The 19,976-nt window shown below is 33.2% G+C and overlaps 1 protein-coding gene across 2 annotated transcripts; it reads right to left on the bottom strand.

Annotated features, from left to right (window-relative positions):
- Positions 1-258: 258 nt before the first annotated feature.
- Positions 259-19,201, bottom strand: LOC142975247 (acyl-CoA Delta-9 desaturase-like). Of its 2 annotated transcripts, none has more exons than XM_076117983.1 (8): positions 19,040-19,201; positions 8,982-9,103; positions 6,997-7,109; positions 5,516-5,678; positions 3,998-4,171; positions 2,553-2,738; positions 1,866-2,026; positions 259-1,311 (listed from the first exon to the last, which is right to left on the bottom strand). In XM_076117983.1, the coding sequence occupies exons 2-8, from the start codon at positions 9,092-9,094 to the stop codon at positions 1,100-1,102; spliced, it is 1,122 nt and encodes a 373-aa protein (XP_075974098.1). In that variant the 5' UTR covers positions 9,095-9,103; positions 19,040-19,201; the 3' UTR covers positions 259-1,099. The 2 variants fall into 2 exon arrangements, with proteins under 2 accessions (XP_075974098.1, XP_075974099.1); XM_076117984.1 differs by lacking the exon at positions 19,040-19,201 and adding an exon at positions 17,656-17,754.
- Positions 19,202-19,976: the final 775 nt, after the last annotated feature.

The following is a 19,976-nucleotide window of genomic DNA, read 5'->3' as shown; positions in this document are numbered from 1 at the left end:
TTGTTGCATGTTGTAAAGTTCGAATTAAGTTTAAGGCAATGTATCGCCAAGTAACCATAACGAGACTATAATCTATGGCTTCTCTTACAATAACAGCTTACAAGGCACATTATGGTTAATAACAGTCCCGCAAAGTGCATCTATCTGCGTAATGAAATATAGGAAGATAAGAACTAACTGTTGTTTTTGCCTCTACATAAATTGTATCTATGAAAAATAGTTAAGATAATATAGTCAAGGGAAATAAAACAAGTCACATTATTATTTACGGTTTATCAAAATGTTAAGGTACCTACTTATATACAAAAATAGTTACACTAACTTTACTTGCAGCCGCGTCGTCCACATTGAGCTGCACAATAAATAAAAACTTACAACAAGTTTGTGTCAAGTTTCACTAAGGGCCTAACACATCTTTAAACATGACAAAACTTCACCATTTAATCAAAGATGGCGCGATCCAGGCCCTTAATAAATGATAAATTAATAATAAATATCTATAACAGTCACCACAAATCATTAAAGAACAATATCACATACAAGTGTACAAGTATACTTAATTACAAAACATTACAATAGTAGATTCAGTCGCTTACGAATACTACCCACAATTTTATACTTACAGTTATACAAATACGAAACAATAGTCATATTAAGTACGTTTCTACTTACCAAAGTACACTACAGAATCTTATATAGAGTTAACATCATGTCCCATGCAGTTGCCACACACAACAGAGCCATTAAATATTGTAAGCACTTATACATCCACCATTTATTTACATTATTTGGTTCTGTTCTTATTTGTATAGGCGTTTCAATTAAACATCAAAATAAATTATTGTGAAAACGCATTGAGAGTATAATTTATTGTATTCTATTAGGATAATTTAACCAACTTTCACGCTCTTAAAACATGTCATGCACCATGTTAACTGACAATATTTTTGTAGGCACAACTGCGTTACTCAAATATGAACGTAGCTTAACAATAAAATGCTCAATTTTTATAATCAACAGTCAGTCCAGTCGTAGAAAGACTTTGAATATTCATTTTACACTCAGAAATTAATGAATAGTTTCCGTTATACAAACGGATTTATTCATTTTTTCTGTGAACAATTTCGGCTAGTTGTTTCTCTTCCTCCGTCATGTCCTGGTCGTCCCATCCCCACACTGGGTTTTCTGGATGATGGTGGTCTTCTTTGGCTTCAAGGCTTTCTTTAGACCAGGGATGAGATCCATCACCGGTTCTGTTCACCCTTTTTCGGATCATATCAGCTGACACTGTCTTCAGGTCGTAAGCCAAACCTAAAATTTAAAAGTATTGCTTGTTAGTTATATTTTTATAGGATTCGGTAGTTGACGGACTAGAAAAAAAATTTACATTCTAAAATTTTAACTCTACAAATAACTGTAAGTTGCAATACAACACATTGCTAACATTTACTTCACAGGAGTAACAATGCACTCTCACAGGATAAAGCTACTTTTTTAGTAGCGCTTTAAGTGTTCTTTTGCTAGAAAAAAGGCTTTCCGTTTTCCTTATAAACATTTACGTCCATTGCTATTTACTGCTCCGACTGACCCGCAAATGCCGATAGATCATCATTTAGATACACAAGGGTATTTTTACTCCACCGTGCATTTTGGATTCGTTTTGAGTACCTTGTCTTACTAGACCCTTAATGAGACTATTTGGCCCAAGCATAAACTTATGTGTGTATTTGTTTTTACTTTGAATCACGAATCCAGTAGATATTTCAGAGAAATTTTAATTTCCAAATTAATTTTAAAATTGGATGTTGATTCTGTGAAGAATCAAAAAGAATAAAGTGAGAATAGTGAGATTTATTTTAACTTACCGTGTTTAGCTGCCCAGTCAATAAGTGCGGTGGACAGGTTTGTGCGATAGTTTCCAAGTTCAGCCGCTTTGTAGTCCCAAGGGAACACGTGATGGTAGTTGTGCCAACCTTCGCCAAAGGCACAGATCGCGACTGTCTTGTTGTCCGTAGCGCCTATGTTTCTGCAATAGCAAATAAATTGTGAGTACAATGCAGCAACAATTTTATTAGTTAAAAATATTATGAATTTATATTGTGCTGTGTTTTGTTTAATTCTTTGTTATTTTATTTTATGTTTTTATTGAAAATAGCGTCAATGCTTTGGCTAGTATTGCTTACATGCACCTAAACACAAAACTTCATCTTTTCAGGATTTCGCAAGGGGTATTGCGAGCAGAACATTCCACTTGTTTTTTATTATTTAACATTTTTGCTGATCATAATGAATTTGGCCCAACAGCATGAGTATATCAACTTAATATATATAATTTTCTTACAGACAATTAATTATTTAGTAACTAACAATTGCAATATTTAAACTAACGAAGCTTCTAATATTTTGTTCGATAATCTCTAGTTTACCGAAGCGTAACCGTCTAACCGGGTCAAGTATTCGCTGCACATTTTCATTTAAAAAACTTTCACCGAATGTTCGTAGAAGTTAATCACGGCGGCGGTAAAAAGTGAAACCTTGGAGATCGGACTTACTTGTCATAGGGTCTGTTGCCCCAGATGTGCGCGGCTGAGTTGACGAGCCACGTGAAGTGCAGCGTCACTGTGTAGCGAGTGATGGCCGCCACGTACCACGAGATCCACGCGTTCTCACCCCAAAAGTGCACTGGGATCCATGCAGGGATGATGAAGCACAGAAGTGGCATTACCACCAGATACGTTCTGGAAAAAAACAAATACTCATATTGAAAAACCTAGAATAAACTGAATATGACAATGTGTAACCACGACGAATGATGCATACTAAATGCGTATATACGTAGCAAACATGCTCAAAATACAATATCCAATTTAGTAAACAATTAGATATCAAATAAACGTCCCGATCTTTTTATCCATCTGAAATCGTTATTATCAAAATAATATTTCCCCATGACGACAAGTAAGTAGGTATAAATAAACAATAGCAAATAGAACCGCAAGAGCCTACCCGAGGGTTTTGTTTATTGGAATCTTATCTGCCTATAAGTATTTACTTATTATTTACCCTTCGCCCACAACACCAGCGTTGATATTGCGGGCCAGGGCACTAATGTTTATTGTGTTCATTGTGTCGTGAATATCTTCATGAATAAATATATGGAACTCTATAATAATACGTTTTATCAACCTACTCTAGGTACTCTAGTTGAAATGTCCATATTGGTCTTCGAGACATATTAACTGTATAACTTGGCAGTATTTTTTGCAAACTTTGTAACATAGTTCAACAGTAATTGATATGAAATTTTCTCTTCTAAAGAAATAAGTACATTGGGTGTGGACTGTGGATATATACTACTACATTTTACTAATAAATTTATTACAAGAACCGCGGTAACGTCTCGTATAAGGCTAATTAGCAACTGCGTGTAAAACACTCGTTGCCTTGAATTTCTCTTTAGTCACGCCATTTAGTTCCGATTAGTGTCTTTGCTGTGGTGGAAATGTTCGTAGATATATTACAATAATATCTTAATTCTTAAGTAAAATTAAAAAAAACATTATCACTATAATTCTTGAAATGTATTATAGGCTTACTTCTCCGAAACTGGTACCTTTGATACAGTAAGAGCTTGTTATAACGCTCTTCTAATGTTCAGTTTCAAAGACTCAGGTTTATATTATTCTTACACACCCACACATTTAGAGATCAAAGTAGCTTACTTTTTATGTGTTTAAGTGTGATCTTTCATATTCTTGCCAATACCTTATGTTTTATTACGTCTTTAAAGCTGTACTCATTGCATTTACTTTGCATTGGAAATAAATTAAAATCAGTTAAAGTCAGTCATTGTTTAAAAGGTCCTTCAATAAACTTAGAACTGCTGTGTGCCTTGTTTAGCGTAACCTGAAATTGAGTATCCTATATTTTTATTCCCAATTATCGTTTAAGATAACTTGTAGAGATCAAGTAGTAGTTGTCAATAAATGAAACTTACTTTTTCTGAAACATAACTATAGGATCTTTCTCTAAATCTGACATGTCGACGGAAGCGCCTTTTTCAAACACGTCCTTATGCTTGCGCACCATCAGCCAGCCGATGTGTGAGAAAAAGAAACCTCTCTTCGCATTGTGAGGATCAGCATCCGTCTCCGTAAACTTGTGATGTACTCTGTACCAACAAAAACATTTGTTAAAAATAAACGCCAACACAAATAGAATCACATCAATATTAGGCAGTTTTTTACATTGGAAAAGTACTGAACTGCTGGTAAATAAAATATTCATTTATTCAAAGATATTCGTACAGATTTACGAGCAAAGAGAAGTAGGTGAAACGCGCAAAGAATAATAATATAATTTATTATGAAAAAGAATAATTAAAGCTCTGAATGAAACATAACATATTTTCAGTATTCAAACGGAGAATAATTAGAATGAGTAAATTATTTTCTACAATAGATATAACGATCTAATGTGCCTGAATATAAATATAACTTGCTGCGTTTTCATTAATGTTAAATTGCTGATAAAAATACATTACAGGCAAGTTATTATTTATTATATTTTTGCTTTTGTTACCATCGGTAATATTCAACTGATTGCTACATCAAATTGCATGAAAGTTAAGAAAGCCTATCAAAAACAAGTTTATCATATTTTATCGTCAATATTTCATACAATGTGCGTAGGTGGTCGTTCTCAGAATGAATTTTGGTTATCGTATGTAACGGTAACTGCAATTTACACTTTGACCCAAAATTACGAATTTCTCGTAAACCAAAATTAAAATTCGCTTATTTAACATCAGTCTTACCTCTGTATGTATGATTTTTATTAAGTTTTTAAAACAATTAGAATTGTTACTTTGATTAAAATTTACATCATTCCATATAATGTCAAAGGATCATTGATGTTCTAACAAAATGAGGCAGTCAGTCGTGAAGAATAAAATAATGTAGATTATTTATAAATATTTGTGCATTATTCTACGTAATATCGGAAATTCCAACTGAAAATTTATACGCCAAACGTTATTACTTATACAAAATTACACAGACGCAATATCCTCATATAATAGAATTTAAGTAACTAACTAACTTTAGTTAATATCAGATTCATTAAAAATACTTTGCAGTAAAAAGGCTGCAAGATTTAAACCACAAGAGCTATCCATTACATTACAATAATGTGTTATACGAGAGGTAAATTGTCTAAATCTTTGAACTTTGATTCAGCTTTATAATATTTATAGTAATTTAAATCATAAGTTTATATTAATAATGCTCCAACAAATTACTGTTTGAGTTGCCGGAAAATTGACTTTAACTTGTTTATGAAACTATTTAGTAGATAACCTTTAGTAATTTAATAGTTATAGTACACCAAATAATTTACTTTGATAGGATTTATTTGTGGATTTGTAAATTAACGACCGGCCAGATGTTTAATTCGGTCAAAAACCTTTAACTTTTGATATAAAATGTATAGTTAACTGATAAAAAACATAACTTACCTGTGGTCCCGTACCCATTCGTAGATATGATTTTGAAAAGCCATGGTTTGCATCACAGCTAAGTAAACACGCAATGGCCACCGAGCCTTGTATGCTCTGTGTGCCCAAAGTCTGTGAGCTCCGGCCGTCACACCCATAGCAGACATGCTCGCGAAAAATACACCTGAAAATTAACAAAACAATCACTTAGATATTTTTATATGGAAATAAATAAACACTTCTAAAATAAACGAGCTTCATAAAATATCACTTAATCTACTCGAGTTCTGGTATTTTTTTTTGAAATTATAGCTTGAAGTTAAAGTTTGGTATAAGATTCCCAGAAAAGAAAACTTCCAGTAGACATAATAAGGCTATGGAATTAGTTATTACTCAACAATTCTTCTAAACGTAAAGTGTATAGCGAATTAGTATGAAATTGTGAGGATATTGATAACTATGAAAGCAATGATCAACAGAATTTTACTCAAAGACAACTTTTCGAGAAATATAATAACAAAGTAACTGTTTGGGAAATTATTTCTTATAAAGTACTTATAAAATCTTCGAGTAAGCAGCCACGTTTGCTAAGTTTCATTATAATTGTAAAAACATAATTACTCCGTCAAAAGCTGCTAGGTCGCTAAGGTTAAACGAAAAACTAATTGAACTGACCCTTATGATCTTTATAATAATGTAATATTTTGTGCTGTAATAATAAATTGATCTACATTATTATTATGCTAACAGAGGTGCGTCATTCTTAGAACTGCTGAAAATATTATCAATATCATCCATTTACGGATCAAGCAGGAAAAATCGTCGCTTAGGTAACAATACCGCGCAAGTTAAATTTGACATGTTTCCAGGAGAGATAAAAAACTGATTATTATCTTTGAAATACTTCTGACATGTGTACTGAATACATAAATAGGTAGATATTAAGTTCGTTCAAGATTGGACAATTTAAAAAGAAATCTATATCATTCGATGCGCGCTGACAAAATCTATCCAATGAAGTATAAAACGTCATATGACCAATTTTCGACTTACGCGGTATTGTTACCTAAGCGACGAAATGCCGCATATACATTACTGAAAGCCTATCACTATCCTATAATTTGCTACGTGAGAGAAAATTCCAAGTACACATGCCTAACATTTATTTGTTGTTCGGAGAACCACATTCATAGATTAATCATTATTATGTCAAGCCCGTGTAAATATTTAATTGGAGTAGTTAATTGTGAGATCAGTATAAATAAAAAAATAAAAATAAAATAAAAGCTGCTCTTTATCCTTTGTATAAACACAAAAACTAGTCAGACTTTGTCTACATATTAACAAGAAGGTGGGAAGATGCTATTATTGGCTTTTGGTTATTATTGAAACAACATTGAGCACAATCTTATCTTGTTTTACTTAAACAAAGTAGGTAACTTAAAAGGCGAACTGTATTGCAAAGATTTCTAAGCTGGATTAATCATAAAGGGTGCACTTACCGAACAAAACGGTCCATAACTTGACTTTGCCAGTGAACATCAAGTAGAAGCCGTAAAGTGCCGCGACGTGGAGGTAAACAAACGCGAGCACGTTTCTCCATACCACTTGCCATCTGTAATTAGGTAAATTGCCATCAGTTTAACTGTTGCTACGACCGACGTACGATTGCTTCTAATTGATCGTAAAGTATTGTATGTGACTTGCAAATTTAATAAGTCATTATTCAATAAGAACAACGTTTCCGCATCGTGCACGCACATAATAGATTCATCTTAAAGAACTATGGAACAGAACTAACATGTCTCAAAAGTTTGTTTAAGTATGTTTCGTAAATTTTCTGATCAGTATCATGCGCTACTCTTCATTAAACGTGAATAATTTACGCAAAAAATGTTTTCGAAACTAATTCTATAGTTAGAACTTCCGTTTATGAATGCTGTTGCACGATTAAACATTAAATTAAACGTAGGTAACATCCATTACCTGATAGCGTGATTCAATCATGCAACCCAATGTGTTCGAATTCGAAAGTCCTTGCCCTTGATCGGTGAATATAACCAGTTGCTATTATCACACATCACAAACGTATTACGTATTTTTAGTTACGGTACACAGTTCGAATACTTACTTCCAAAATACCGATCAAATTCGCTCTACGGTAAAATCATGTGGGGCAACTTTTCTTTTTACATATTGTAAACATAGGTACCCTTCGGTAAATTAAAATAAATGATTCGTTTTCTAAGGGTAGATCGTTTCTACATTGTTTTGATACCATTATAGCTTAGGGCTACACCAATCAAGGAAAGTAATGGAGTGGACTGTTTTTCACAACATTAAAATAGCTCATCTATTCGGCAGTCACGTTTTAGTAGATATCAAACTATGTTTCGAAAACAAACAAATAAACTAAAAATAAAATTAGGAGTTATCGTTTTGTTGGTTTATACAAAATACTCTATAAGGTCAATGGTCTTATTGATACATATTTAGAATAAATATAATGTTATATTTATAAGTATCGTAAAAATATGTCACGAGGTACTTTAATGTAAGGTAAGCGAAAGGACAGAAATGCTACAGCTGAATTAGTTTTCTGACAGGTTACTGTAATGTATTTGCGGCAAGGGATTTGGGGCTTCTAATGTGCCGTGTAATTTATATTCGTATCAGATCGTCGATATTCCTTTTACATTACAAGTCTACAAAGGTATTTTAGAATACAAATGAACAGATTCCGTTTTCTGTACAAACATTTTTGCGAATGATTATCATAAATACTACCTACATACGTGTGATACATAAGGTACATATGTGTGATATATAAGGTAAATACATTAGTATATAAAAGTAGCGTGAACACATCCTTCGTTAAAACAATAATGACTTAATTTCAGGTACATAAGGTTTCCTAATCAATAGTCAGAACCCTGTGCAAACGTTACATTTTCATTACATTCCTAGCATTGATCCAATAGTCGTTTATGTGAGCGAACACCCGTGACGGGGTTATGTAACAAAACTGTACACATATGTATATCACTAGCATCATGTGTATATTTTCACGCCTCAATACCTTTTAGTGTAAAACCGGATTTTTCAGTAATTGCAGGCAACTTTGAACGAACGAATTAGAATAATAAAATCAAATCATTTATTCATTTAGTTCAAATACTGATACTTATGATAGTCAATGATTAAGAGAGTGAATTTACCGCCAGTTCGGAAGGTAGGGATAATGTGAAGAGCTGGCAAGAAGACACAACCAGAAAAGTAATTTTATTGTTAATATTTTAGGCTTCTCTTGTAGCAAACAACAGCGTAATAATATAATTTTGAAAATAGTTACTTTTTGACCCTGCATTTATTTTAGAAAAATGTACATTATGATGAAAGATTTAATATTTTTTTCTGCATTTAGTAGTTAAATGAAGGAAAACTACGTTATTGTTGCGAATTACAATAGTGAAATAATTTAACTTACTCGTAATCCCGGTTCTTCTTCTGTGGCTCCATATATGTGAGGTCATCGTCTTGCAGCTTTTTAGTCAACATCGTGTTGGCTAGGAGCAGGGGGGCGCCCGACATCCCGGTCATTCCTCCTCGCTGAAGACAATACACAGGCGATTACATCAAATGATCTACATTTATACTGTCACTACGGTAAGCTTGAACTAAAATGGATGACCAAAGATCACAAAGTTTCTTGTACTTTATTGTCCGTATCGAAATTCCGAGATCAAAGTGGATTTGGCAAATGTTTGTTTATGATTATACCCGGTACTCGTTTATCTTCACCGAAAACGTGGTTTACTTTTAGCCGTCAATCAGTTGTAATACAGTAAAAATATACAGATGCTGGTATTACTAAATCTAAGAATTCCTCTACATATTAGTTTTTTATACCCAAGATGTTCTGTATATAATAAATCCACAATTTTTCATAAAATGGGAACCTCCATTTACAGCAAATATCGTGAAATAGGACATCGACGTTCATAAACTTTGCTTGACAACTTGACGTTTTAAGTAAAAAGTCTGCATTAAAAAACTTGTTGCTTTTGCCCGAGTGTTTAAAGCTTAGAAAGTTTGAAATGTTTTCTCTAAACACTTGAGACTTTCAAAGGTCTTAGAAGTTAAATTATCGAATAGAATATTGCACTTTAATAGTTCGTTAAAGGTTTTAATGTGTTTCTTGTACATGTAGAAGATGTAGAAAGTGGCGCTATTTTTTATGGAACATCTCATTATAATAAAGTGTAGACCAAGAATCGATCACTTCAACTACATCTATCATCTAACATGACGAAGTAGATGCCATCAATTCGTTCGGTAAACGATGAGTACTTACGAGCTTATAACGATTTACGAATTTTAGGTTAGACTTTCTTTTAAAAATATAGATCTCAGACGATTTTCATTTAAATTTGAAGTCTTGAGTAGATTGAATGTAAAGTAAAAAGGCAAATTTGAAGAGTATAACAATTTAGTGTTCAGCACTTCGATAAATTGTATATTGAAGATCGGATTTATTCGTCAACGACTGAAGGATTTTTGTAATGTTCGAAGACATTGTTCGTCAAACTTTCCCGTGCATGTTTCGGAGAATCCTAACTTATCTCTACCAGCTGCATGCACTTAAGCAACTTTGAAACGCTTAACTTCGCGATGGATAGCACCCGTATTGACAGTTTGAGAGCGCTAGTGTCCCAAACAAGTTAATCGAAGCCTGACTCTCTATATTAATAGTTGTATTATCAATTAAAATAGAGCTCAAACTTAGTATAACCACACAAATGTTTATGCTAGATTTTAGCCGTAAGCTACGAAGTTAACTACAAAAGGTCAATGTATCCATTTATTAAAAAAGTTACGTATTACAATTTTTAAAAAGAAATAGGCTGGGTTTTTCCATCTACCTTATAACATAATGAGCTTTTCCTTAATCTCGTTTTGTACTCTTACTTTCCTTTGCTGCAAAATAATAATTAACATTTCACAAACACGTGCAGTTGTCCGGTATTTACTTTTCAAGTTTACTCTAACTTTTACCTATTAGCTACATTTTCCACATAACCGTTACATGGTCTTAATGACTAGTGTTAGTGCATACTTCATGCATCTTGGGCAGATTAAGTGTATCTTTACTGATTACTAGTACATATGTATATAAATGTAAGTTAGGTATATATGTAGTATTGATGGCCTTACTTAGTATAGTACTTGTTGTATAGTTTAATAATTATTATACAGCGTTTATTATGTTTCCTTTGGTTTGTTTGATGTTACCGCACATGAGTTTCGTTAAAATACGTTTTCATTCAACAATAAGGTAAATCCCTACAGAATCCTTTATATTTTTTTACAAATAAACGTAAAAACATACAAAGGTTCGCTTCTCACTATCTTTACTTATGCAATATAATGTTAGCATTTACTCACGTCCTAGTTAATGACAATGTTGTAAACATTGAGTGTTTTACGATGGTCATTTAGGTGAATTCAAAACAAGTGGCAAACGAGAAGAGCTCGTAAGATACGAAATGAAAGCTTGTATGATTTATATCATATCACGTTCAATGGCCGCCACGTTATGCGCTGGTTATCGAAAGTTTCATACGATGGTAACGTAACGAAGGTGAAATTTCTTAAATCTCAATGAAATTGACTCAGCTCGTGTACATACTATTTCGAATCGAAATTCCAAGGTATTACAGCCAATTTTAAGATAGCTGATGTAATAATATTGGCTATATGATTGTACTGTCATATGGCTCGTAGAGGTAGAACTGATATTAGGTCGCGGCTTAACAGATGCGAGAGTGAAAATGATTTAAAACTTATTTATTAATATATTCCTATTTCTTTTATTTATATTTACATAATGCTTTGTTTTGAGCAATATAGCGCTGTAGCGCGTATAAATATTGGAAGAATCCAATTAAACTTTTAAATGGTGCTATGTCGCAGAAAAAAATATAGGACTATAAATTTGTCTAGACTTTTTTCCAAGTTTACTTCTCGAAATAATAGGTACTTATTGGCCTTGATTTGTAAAAGGGGTCTTAAACAAGATCTTTGCATGTTTTCCTAAATGTAAGGACAATTTTAATATTTTTGCATTTCCATATTTCATAATGAGCACAACGGCAAGATAATTGTATGTAATTACTTACGTGCGTCGATGGTAATGATAAAAAAATACAATAATAGACATTCAATTCCGTGTGAAGACCCACTGCGTTGGGTCAAGTACCTAACAGTTTTTTGTCAACATTTCGCAGTCATTACTGTTGAGAGGTATAGTGTTTATTTTCTAAGCTTAAGCGTTATTCGAAAGTTATATCATTGAGAAAATCGAGGAAAGGTGACAGAGCGAACTTTCACAACTGCCATAAAGCAAGTGGCCGTCGAGTGGTGCATTATGCCATGTGCCCGCGCACATACATCGTCGTTGTTGACTAATTGCACAAGAGCTCTACCAACGATCGCTTGCCTTTTTATGCCAGTACGTTTTCAAAAAAATCTTCTTTTTTCAACCTAAAACGAATTCACGATGAAAAAAATATATTGGCAAGAGATGGCCTCATTTTTTATACGCTTTGTTATGCGCGATAGTTTTCCTATATTTTTTGTGAGAGCAATTTTGTGCAGTTATTTACGTTTCGTTGATACTGTATAAAACTATCTTTTAATGTGTTAGCGAATATTCATTTTAAATACAAAGTTAATTCAGACGAAATATTAAAGCTCACCAAATAAAGCTATCTTATGTCTACAGAAATTGAAACTATAAGAAACCTACTGAAAAACCTCAGGTTAATATACAAATGAGATAAAATAGCAGATGAGCGATTTTCTTAACAAATAACATTGTTGATGTTGCAAGTTTTGATTGAGGTAAACGAGTTGCATACACGCATTTTTGCAATACGTAATTGATTGCAGTAATTTGGTAACGTTATACAGAAAACGATAAATGTTAACCGGATACTTTCACCATCCACTGTTATTTTATTTGACACTAATTAATCATGGATTGTAGGCGAAGCTGTTTACAATCATACTCTATAACATCCGCTAGAAACGTAACATAGCCGTAAAAATTGTAGAAAATATAAGTGGTGGAAATAATTAGAAAAATAACAAGCTATTTACAGTATTTTTTACAATACCGTGCTCGAAGTTTACGCCTTCCTATTAATAGAGCACCATAACATAGAAAGCTGTTGAGTCTTGACACAGATTTATTTATGTTCCGATTTATGAGCACAACGGGCAAACGCCCGCCGTTCAATCACAATTGCATACGCCGGTATAAACCTACTCTGTAGATATAGTCAAACATTACTATGAATAAACTTGAACACTAAGTGCTTAGACATTTTTTTATACGCGCCAGGTGTCTGTCTGAAAAAATCTATTGTCCCAATACAATAGGTTTGTATGTGAAAGTAATGAATGGTACGAGGAAGTGAAAAGAAACAGTAAAATTAACGCGTACATGAAGAGAGATACTTAAATTCGTCGCTGACCATACCAAAAGCTTGACACATCGCACGTAATAATTGCTTATAATGCATCGCTTACTTTTACTTCCTCTCGAAGAAAAGTAAATAATGGGAACGAAACTTGTTCTGCGCTTGACCTCGAGGCAAAGTCAATAAGATTGCGTGGGGATGGTCGGGCACTTTCACCGCGCACCGCAGTGACGCCGGTGACGCGGACCCACCGCACCAGCCTGCCAACCTACCTGTCAAACTTGTAGAGGAGCGCGACCACGTGCGAACACCGGCCGGCGACTCTACATTCCCGCCTTATCATGAAGACATTCGTAAACAGGAAGCTTTGATTCTAAGAATGATACTTCCTCAATTTCTATCCTAATACACTTCCTGTACTGGACTTAAATTTAGCGATATGCAAGAATTTAAAATTTCTTCGATGTAGGTTATTCAACCGAAAAGTGAATAGGTAGGTACTATGTGAATTACCTATAGATTTGCTACTTAAGGTTCACTAATTTGTATAATTCGTCGCAAACTTCTCTTCATTTAAGCAAAAATTGTGTAAGATAATCATAAAAAAAAAGATTGCAGTCGTAATTGTTTCCTGTTTTAATACTCACAATCAAAACAGTTTCACTCGCTTTTCGATTTACCCGTAAAAGAACAGCAAGTAATATTACGAAATCAAAATTGTATTACGTTTTGCCGAAAAGACTGGTTCAAAAGAATTTTTGGCAACAAAACTTACCCGATATTATAAAGAAATTCTTGCTATCTTTTCATGAAATAAGAAATAAATTCTATGGCAAAGGTATTTTATTGTGTCGGTACACTCTGAGAAATTTAATATTAAGAAAACTTGTCAAAATATTTCCCTAATAGATGATATTCCCTAATAGCACTTAACACTTGCTGTACGATGTTTTGATTGATTAGCACCAATGTGCGAACTGTCTATCTCGTATTGAAAAGAGAAATGAGAAAGAAGGTGCTAAAAATATACCAAGAGAGTGATGAGTTGGTAAACATTCACGAGATTCTAATCCGTTAACAATGTCATTCAATTCACGTGATGAAAACATGCAGTCACGTTCAATAGGCAAAAAAGATTTAAAAGAAATGCCATTAATTAAGTTATAAGAAGAAAAGAAATATCCGCCGTGTACGTACATTAGTATAATAATTATAAAAATAAAGCAAACGAAAGTGAATCTCGAGTACCATTTTTTTTCGAAAGCATCCATCGCACTTGCGCAAGTGAGTCGAGTGCGGCTGTACTCTTCTGTGCTATTACTACTAGCTACTAGCCGCGTGGTACAGTCGGGTTCGAACGTTCAAGTAAGTGGGTCAAAGTCAAGTGACCTTGATATCTACCCCAATCTCCGTAAACCGTACTATTCACCGTTAACGACACTAGTAACATTAATTTATACTGCAACAGACCAAATTATGTGTACTTTCCGAATTACCGTATTATAAAAGAACAAAAATATACGTAATCATGTTTTTACACGCCTGTACATTGGACAACGCACTTTAATGTACAACTAGAAGTAAAGTTTCTAAGTTTCGCTTTATCTCTAAGTACGGAATACTAAGTTTGTGTTTTACAGGCCTTGAAAGATTCTTACTCCAAGTACGCCATGAGAAAATGGAAAATTTTGTGCTCTAGACTTTGTTCTAAGTTCGTAGATAAATGTCAGCAAATGCAAGCTAATCTCTAGCTAAGAGTTGATCTTGAAAATCACAGCTGTACGATAAAATCTTAATCGATTACCCATTCAGGCTTTTACGTACATCTAATTATAGTAATATTTAATTACTCAAGAAGATTTAAGTATTTAAAATAATGAATGTTATTTATAAACAAGGAATGTCTGCAATGTGTAGCGCACACGATAGTGTATCACTCACGTGTTTACGTTGTGATCGCTAATGGTCCGCCGAATGCAGTAATCATGGTTGGCAAACTAGTATAATAGCTATATCCTCCCCCGAGCGTTAACTCTACCAAGATTAGTGTTTATACTCTACGCCTTTTACGAGTTACAACCATTGAGTCATTTTATTAATTTAAATAGAAACAGTAATCATATATGTCTGTCTGCGAACACTACACCGAAATTTTAAATAAATTAATACGCACTCAGTGATTGATTTTGTGTTGAGTTTTCCATGTTCCGAAATATCATCGCACATTTCCGAGAACACTTACAACCTGATGTTATGAAATATTCCTGTTATTGTAAACATTAACATTATTGAAAGTACCCTTTTGATTGGCTTAACGATGAGGACTTTTAAGTATCTTAAAAACAAAATAAACGAACAAACACGTGCCGCCCTTAAAGTGACGCAATGTTTAAAAGGGACAGTCTTTTCATGATCCTTGTTTTTCGTTTGCGTTACGACATACTACTGACCTATTGTACAGTTGTAATATCAGTCAGGATGTTGTAGGTACATATACGTATGTATATTATATGCAATGTTCTAGACGCAAGTACAGTTTGCGTGTGTTAGATTTGGTAACAGTCAGTCAAACATTTACCTAGTTATTAGCCAACCGATGAACGTAATGTTACAACTATTGTGATGAACGATGATGTTATTCGTACGATCCAACGTCTAAATATAAAACCACAATTCAGTTTATGTCTCGACGTTTAAGATAAAACTTTGTTTGCGAATATTTTACAACCTGCTCGTCCTAGAAACTGTTGGTCGTAAAGTTTATTCAACCAACACAAAGAGGTCGCACCGATGCACTGTTTAGCAACCTCACTCGTTCATACAATGCTTAGAAATACCATGTTCATATACCTACCACATATACACCTATATGTACCACATTATTTCACCTTGCAAAAAATATGGTCTGTCAGATGAAGTATTTATTTGTTTAGATATTAATGAGGTCGCATAAACATCGTGCCTTTGTGTTTTGTACATTCGAGACTCCTCATTCATGGTGTACACGAATGCCCTTTGCTAAAATATAAGCTCATTAATTTCACAGGGCATTAGCGACGCCCTTAACCTTGATCTATATCAAACTTATGCAAGGACAACCTGCCTTCGTTGATAGCAACCTCTATGTTTAAGAAACCGGATTAACTAGGGTAAAACATACCGCGAGATAAAATTAATTAAATTTGAAACATACGCCTGTCGACTTTTTTAAGTAGGTGAATGTGACAAAGAAAGTAAAATGTTTGAACGAATTACATCCGTCATCAATCTTCAGCTTTGAATAATTATCAGATTATGTTAATTAACTTTTTATTAATTTTGAAAATGGATTGAGTTATAATCTCTAGATTCAAGCCTAACAGGTAAATATCGAATAAATAACAATCAGGCTCTCACTTTGTAAAAATTTTGATAATCTTGAATGTTATTTTAGTAGTAGACCAGTGTAAGTTATTTAAAATTTACAAATTGAATATGTCGAATAGTGTTTATAAAAGATAGGTACTTCAGAGATACTCTTTACGTTTAGCAAGTACCTTTGTATGTGTACACTTGTACAGTACAAATAAACTTTCATAACTTTTACTTTTCTCTTTAAGCATTACATTTTAACGACTAATAGACTTGATTGAGTTTTTAAATATCCGGTTTTTACTTAACACTGCTTCAGTACCTCTGAATATTTTACGTAATATGGACTTCATGTATTTTTAATTTGTATTTACCGATAAAATTATGAAACGACTTCAAGCAGACGAAAGTATTTAAAGATGAAACTTCGTAAAAACAAAACTGTTATTTAAGTGCGTACAGTAAATAAACTAGTACACTACGTTTAAATACAGACAAAATGTGTAAAAGTTTGTTTAAGTTGTCATTACACATCAACGCAAATATCTATTTAACGGAACGACAAATTGTTCTGATGACTTTTTCAATTTTGTAAAGCGGCTTCTAGAACATGCTCTAAAAGTAAAATTTGACTCTTCTGCTCATAAAAAAGTAACGAGATCAGAGTAATTTAAAATAGATTATGAATAGCATTAACACACATACGGGCCCGCTGTCAGATGTTTGAAGCTAGTCTCAATGTTCATAAGAGCAAAACCTCAAGCCGAGGCCCTATAGTAGCACACAGATCGTAGCGGTTCCATTCCAAAAGTATTTTGACGTTTAGCACGATGTGCACCGTAATCACTCTATGATTGTATGTAGACCGTGTGATTTTGATACTTTATAGTCAAATAAAATTAATTAATCACACGTCTTCATTAAAATAAGCAATTAAGTACCATAAGCATTAGTATTCAAGATTTTAAGATAGCCTCTTTGCATTATAAATTTATTGCAGACAAATTTATGTTAATTTCATGTCCACAATGATAAAAGAAAATATAAAAAATTTAAGTTACGCGTCAATGTACTAATATATTCTTGGAGGGAAACGCTCTGAATCTCTCTACCTCAGTTTTAGGAAACTTAAAAAGGTAGAAAGTGGTGCTCTTCTATTATATTTGAACTAAACATAAAGTTAAAATATATTACCAATATAACTTTAAATTGATTAAAGTATATAATTTATTAGGTGAAATAATTCACTCATGACTCAAATATTACGATATTTCAAATATACGTATACCAGTTGTAGTATTTATAAATTACGAACACTTGACTTACCTCAATATTTGAAGTTAAAAATATGAAATCCAATTCAATTTGCACAAGTTCACAAAGTCGGTTAGTACTGATTATAAAGTAAGAACTCCTTGCTTCAAAGGTAAGTAGTCAACTGAGTAACTGATCACAAATGCAACTACTCAAATACTATTTTTCTGGTCATTAGCTTAATCAGTACTAATTTGCCAATGTGATTATCACAAAGTGTCAGGACACTTCCTTGTAATCCTATAATGTTAATCATCAGTTAAAATTACGTCATAGTTACCTAATTACGGTGATTATCTTATTAGTTACTTTCTTTTCTTTTAATTAATTTGAGGAGTATAATTAGATATTGTAGTGCAAATTAGATCAAGACTCAATGTCAAGGTTCTGTTTGCCCTTTACTAAGTTATTCATCGTCTGACGTCTATGAAAACGTTCATCCGTCGTTTCGAAGGTTTCATGAAATTATCTTTAATTAATTAGCTAACAGACTGCATTATAAATCAGTTAGCAGATTTTTTTTATATGATACTTTAGAATATTTCCTACATATTTCAACCTTATAAAAAGTAAAGTTAGCATAAATAACATTTGACATAAGATGACAGTTCAATCACAAACTATGGCTGATCTTTACCTAACCGTTTTATTGATAGTAAACATACTAAATAGTAAATTGTACTTTGATAACCTATTTTAGAAAATACGTAAATAATTTTGCATAAAGTATGAAGATGAATGGTCGTTGTATACAAATGTTCTGGTTACGCACTAAACGTTGTGCTTGCGGTCACAGCGCGCGGCGCGCCGGCAACACGTCATTGTTTTCAGCGGCATCGTAGCCTTCAACTGCAGATTTCGGTTCATTATCATACATAGTCGAAACTCTTTAAGATTGTTTATAACTTTCAGAAATATGATATTTCGACTTATATTTAGTTAATGATTTTACTGTATCTTCATCCGTGAAAATGGAAAAGCTACCGTGGCGTTCAATTTCCTTAAATGTGTTTATTTGGTTTTAATTTGATGAATATGATTATATAGGTTAGCAGGCTATACGATGTCATGACTGACACAAATTGTAGTGCGATTATAATTCACGCCATGGCTTGTCTATAATCCGTTGTTGTTGGATACGACCGTGAAAATGCAATGTAAAAATGTATACCTAGAACTAGATGATTTCGATTTATTGCTTTTATGTAAATATAATTCCGAAACTGAAAATTAATTAATATTCATAATGAATAACTAATTTCAACAAAACTAATAAATGTTAAACTTATGAAAAATAAATTATGGTGGATAAAAAGCTAGTTTTGGGAAAATTCGGGAAAATCTCAGAATAATTTGACTAATTACTTTTTTTTAAGAATAGCAGAAATTTGCTTACCTTTTTTAAATAGTTATAGACGATAATTTGAATCCAGTAAATATAACACACACTGTTACAAATGCAGCACTGTTAGGGAATGAATAGTACAAGTTATAGTAAGGGCACGCAGCGCGCGGCGCCCGTGACACTGCGCAGTCGGTTGGAGCTTTGAGTGGCGCGTGCGCACCCACCTCTTACTTATAGTTTCAGCCGCGCGCCGTAACACTTTCCCCACCTATCTTCATCTCTTTATAAATGTAAGAGATATTCGAATTTCTCTTTAGTTTTCGTACACTTACGATTTTTTTGTACACTTAGATCACACTCACTTTGTCTGCTTCCTAAGGTTAGATTTGTATCCAGAGTCAATGAATGAATGAAATACTGTAGTTTAGTAACCAATATCATTTCAGCTTTACCACAGCTAATCAGTAGAAGGTACAATGCTTATTTTCTTATTTTGGATGCTTCTACATTTTGTATAAGTTCCATTAAAACTAATTACTTTACGATCATATTGATACAGGAACGAGGTTCCAAATTCCAGGAAATCATGAATGTAGATAAAAGTATAAATAAGGAGGCTTTGACCTTTCATTTTACCGTTCGACGCTTTTGTATAGCAACTATTGACAACTGATATATGAACCGTAGATGGTAAAAGGAAAAAAGCTTTCGAAGATGCTACATCACGTGTGTCTGTGGCCTCAGGCTATGTACTTGAAAACATACTCGTATGGGCCCGAACATAAACATTTTAACGAGCATAGTATAGAAAACGAAACTGACTGCACAACGGGAAAATCTAGACAGGAACTGTTGCTTAATTTGAACTGTTATAAAAAGTAAAAAAATACCGTACTGTCATTGTGGTAACTTTAAATTACATATATTTGTTTTCCTTAATTATTAAGTTACGTTAGAGTAGTTAACGCCGTCTTACAATTTTTTTGAG

The sequence above is a fragment of the Anticarsia gemmatalis genome, chromosome 9, assembly GCF_050436995.1.
Source record: "Anticarsia gemmatalis isolate Benzon Research Colony breed Stoneville strain chromosome 9, ilAntGemm2 primary, whole genome shotgun sequence".
Taxonomy (NCBI): domain Eukaryota; kingdom Metazoa; phylum Arthropoda; class Insecta; order Lepidoptera; family Erebidae; genus Anticarsia; species Anticarsia gemmatalis.
Note: the sequence above shows the minus strand (reverse complement) of the source record. Positions and strands in the feature narration are given on the sequence as shown.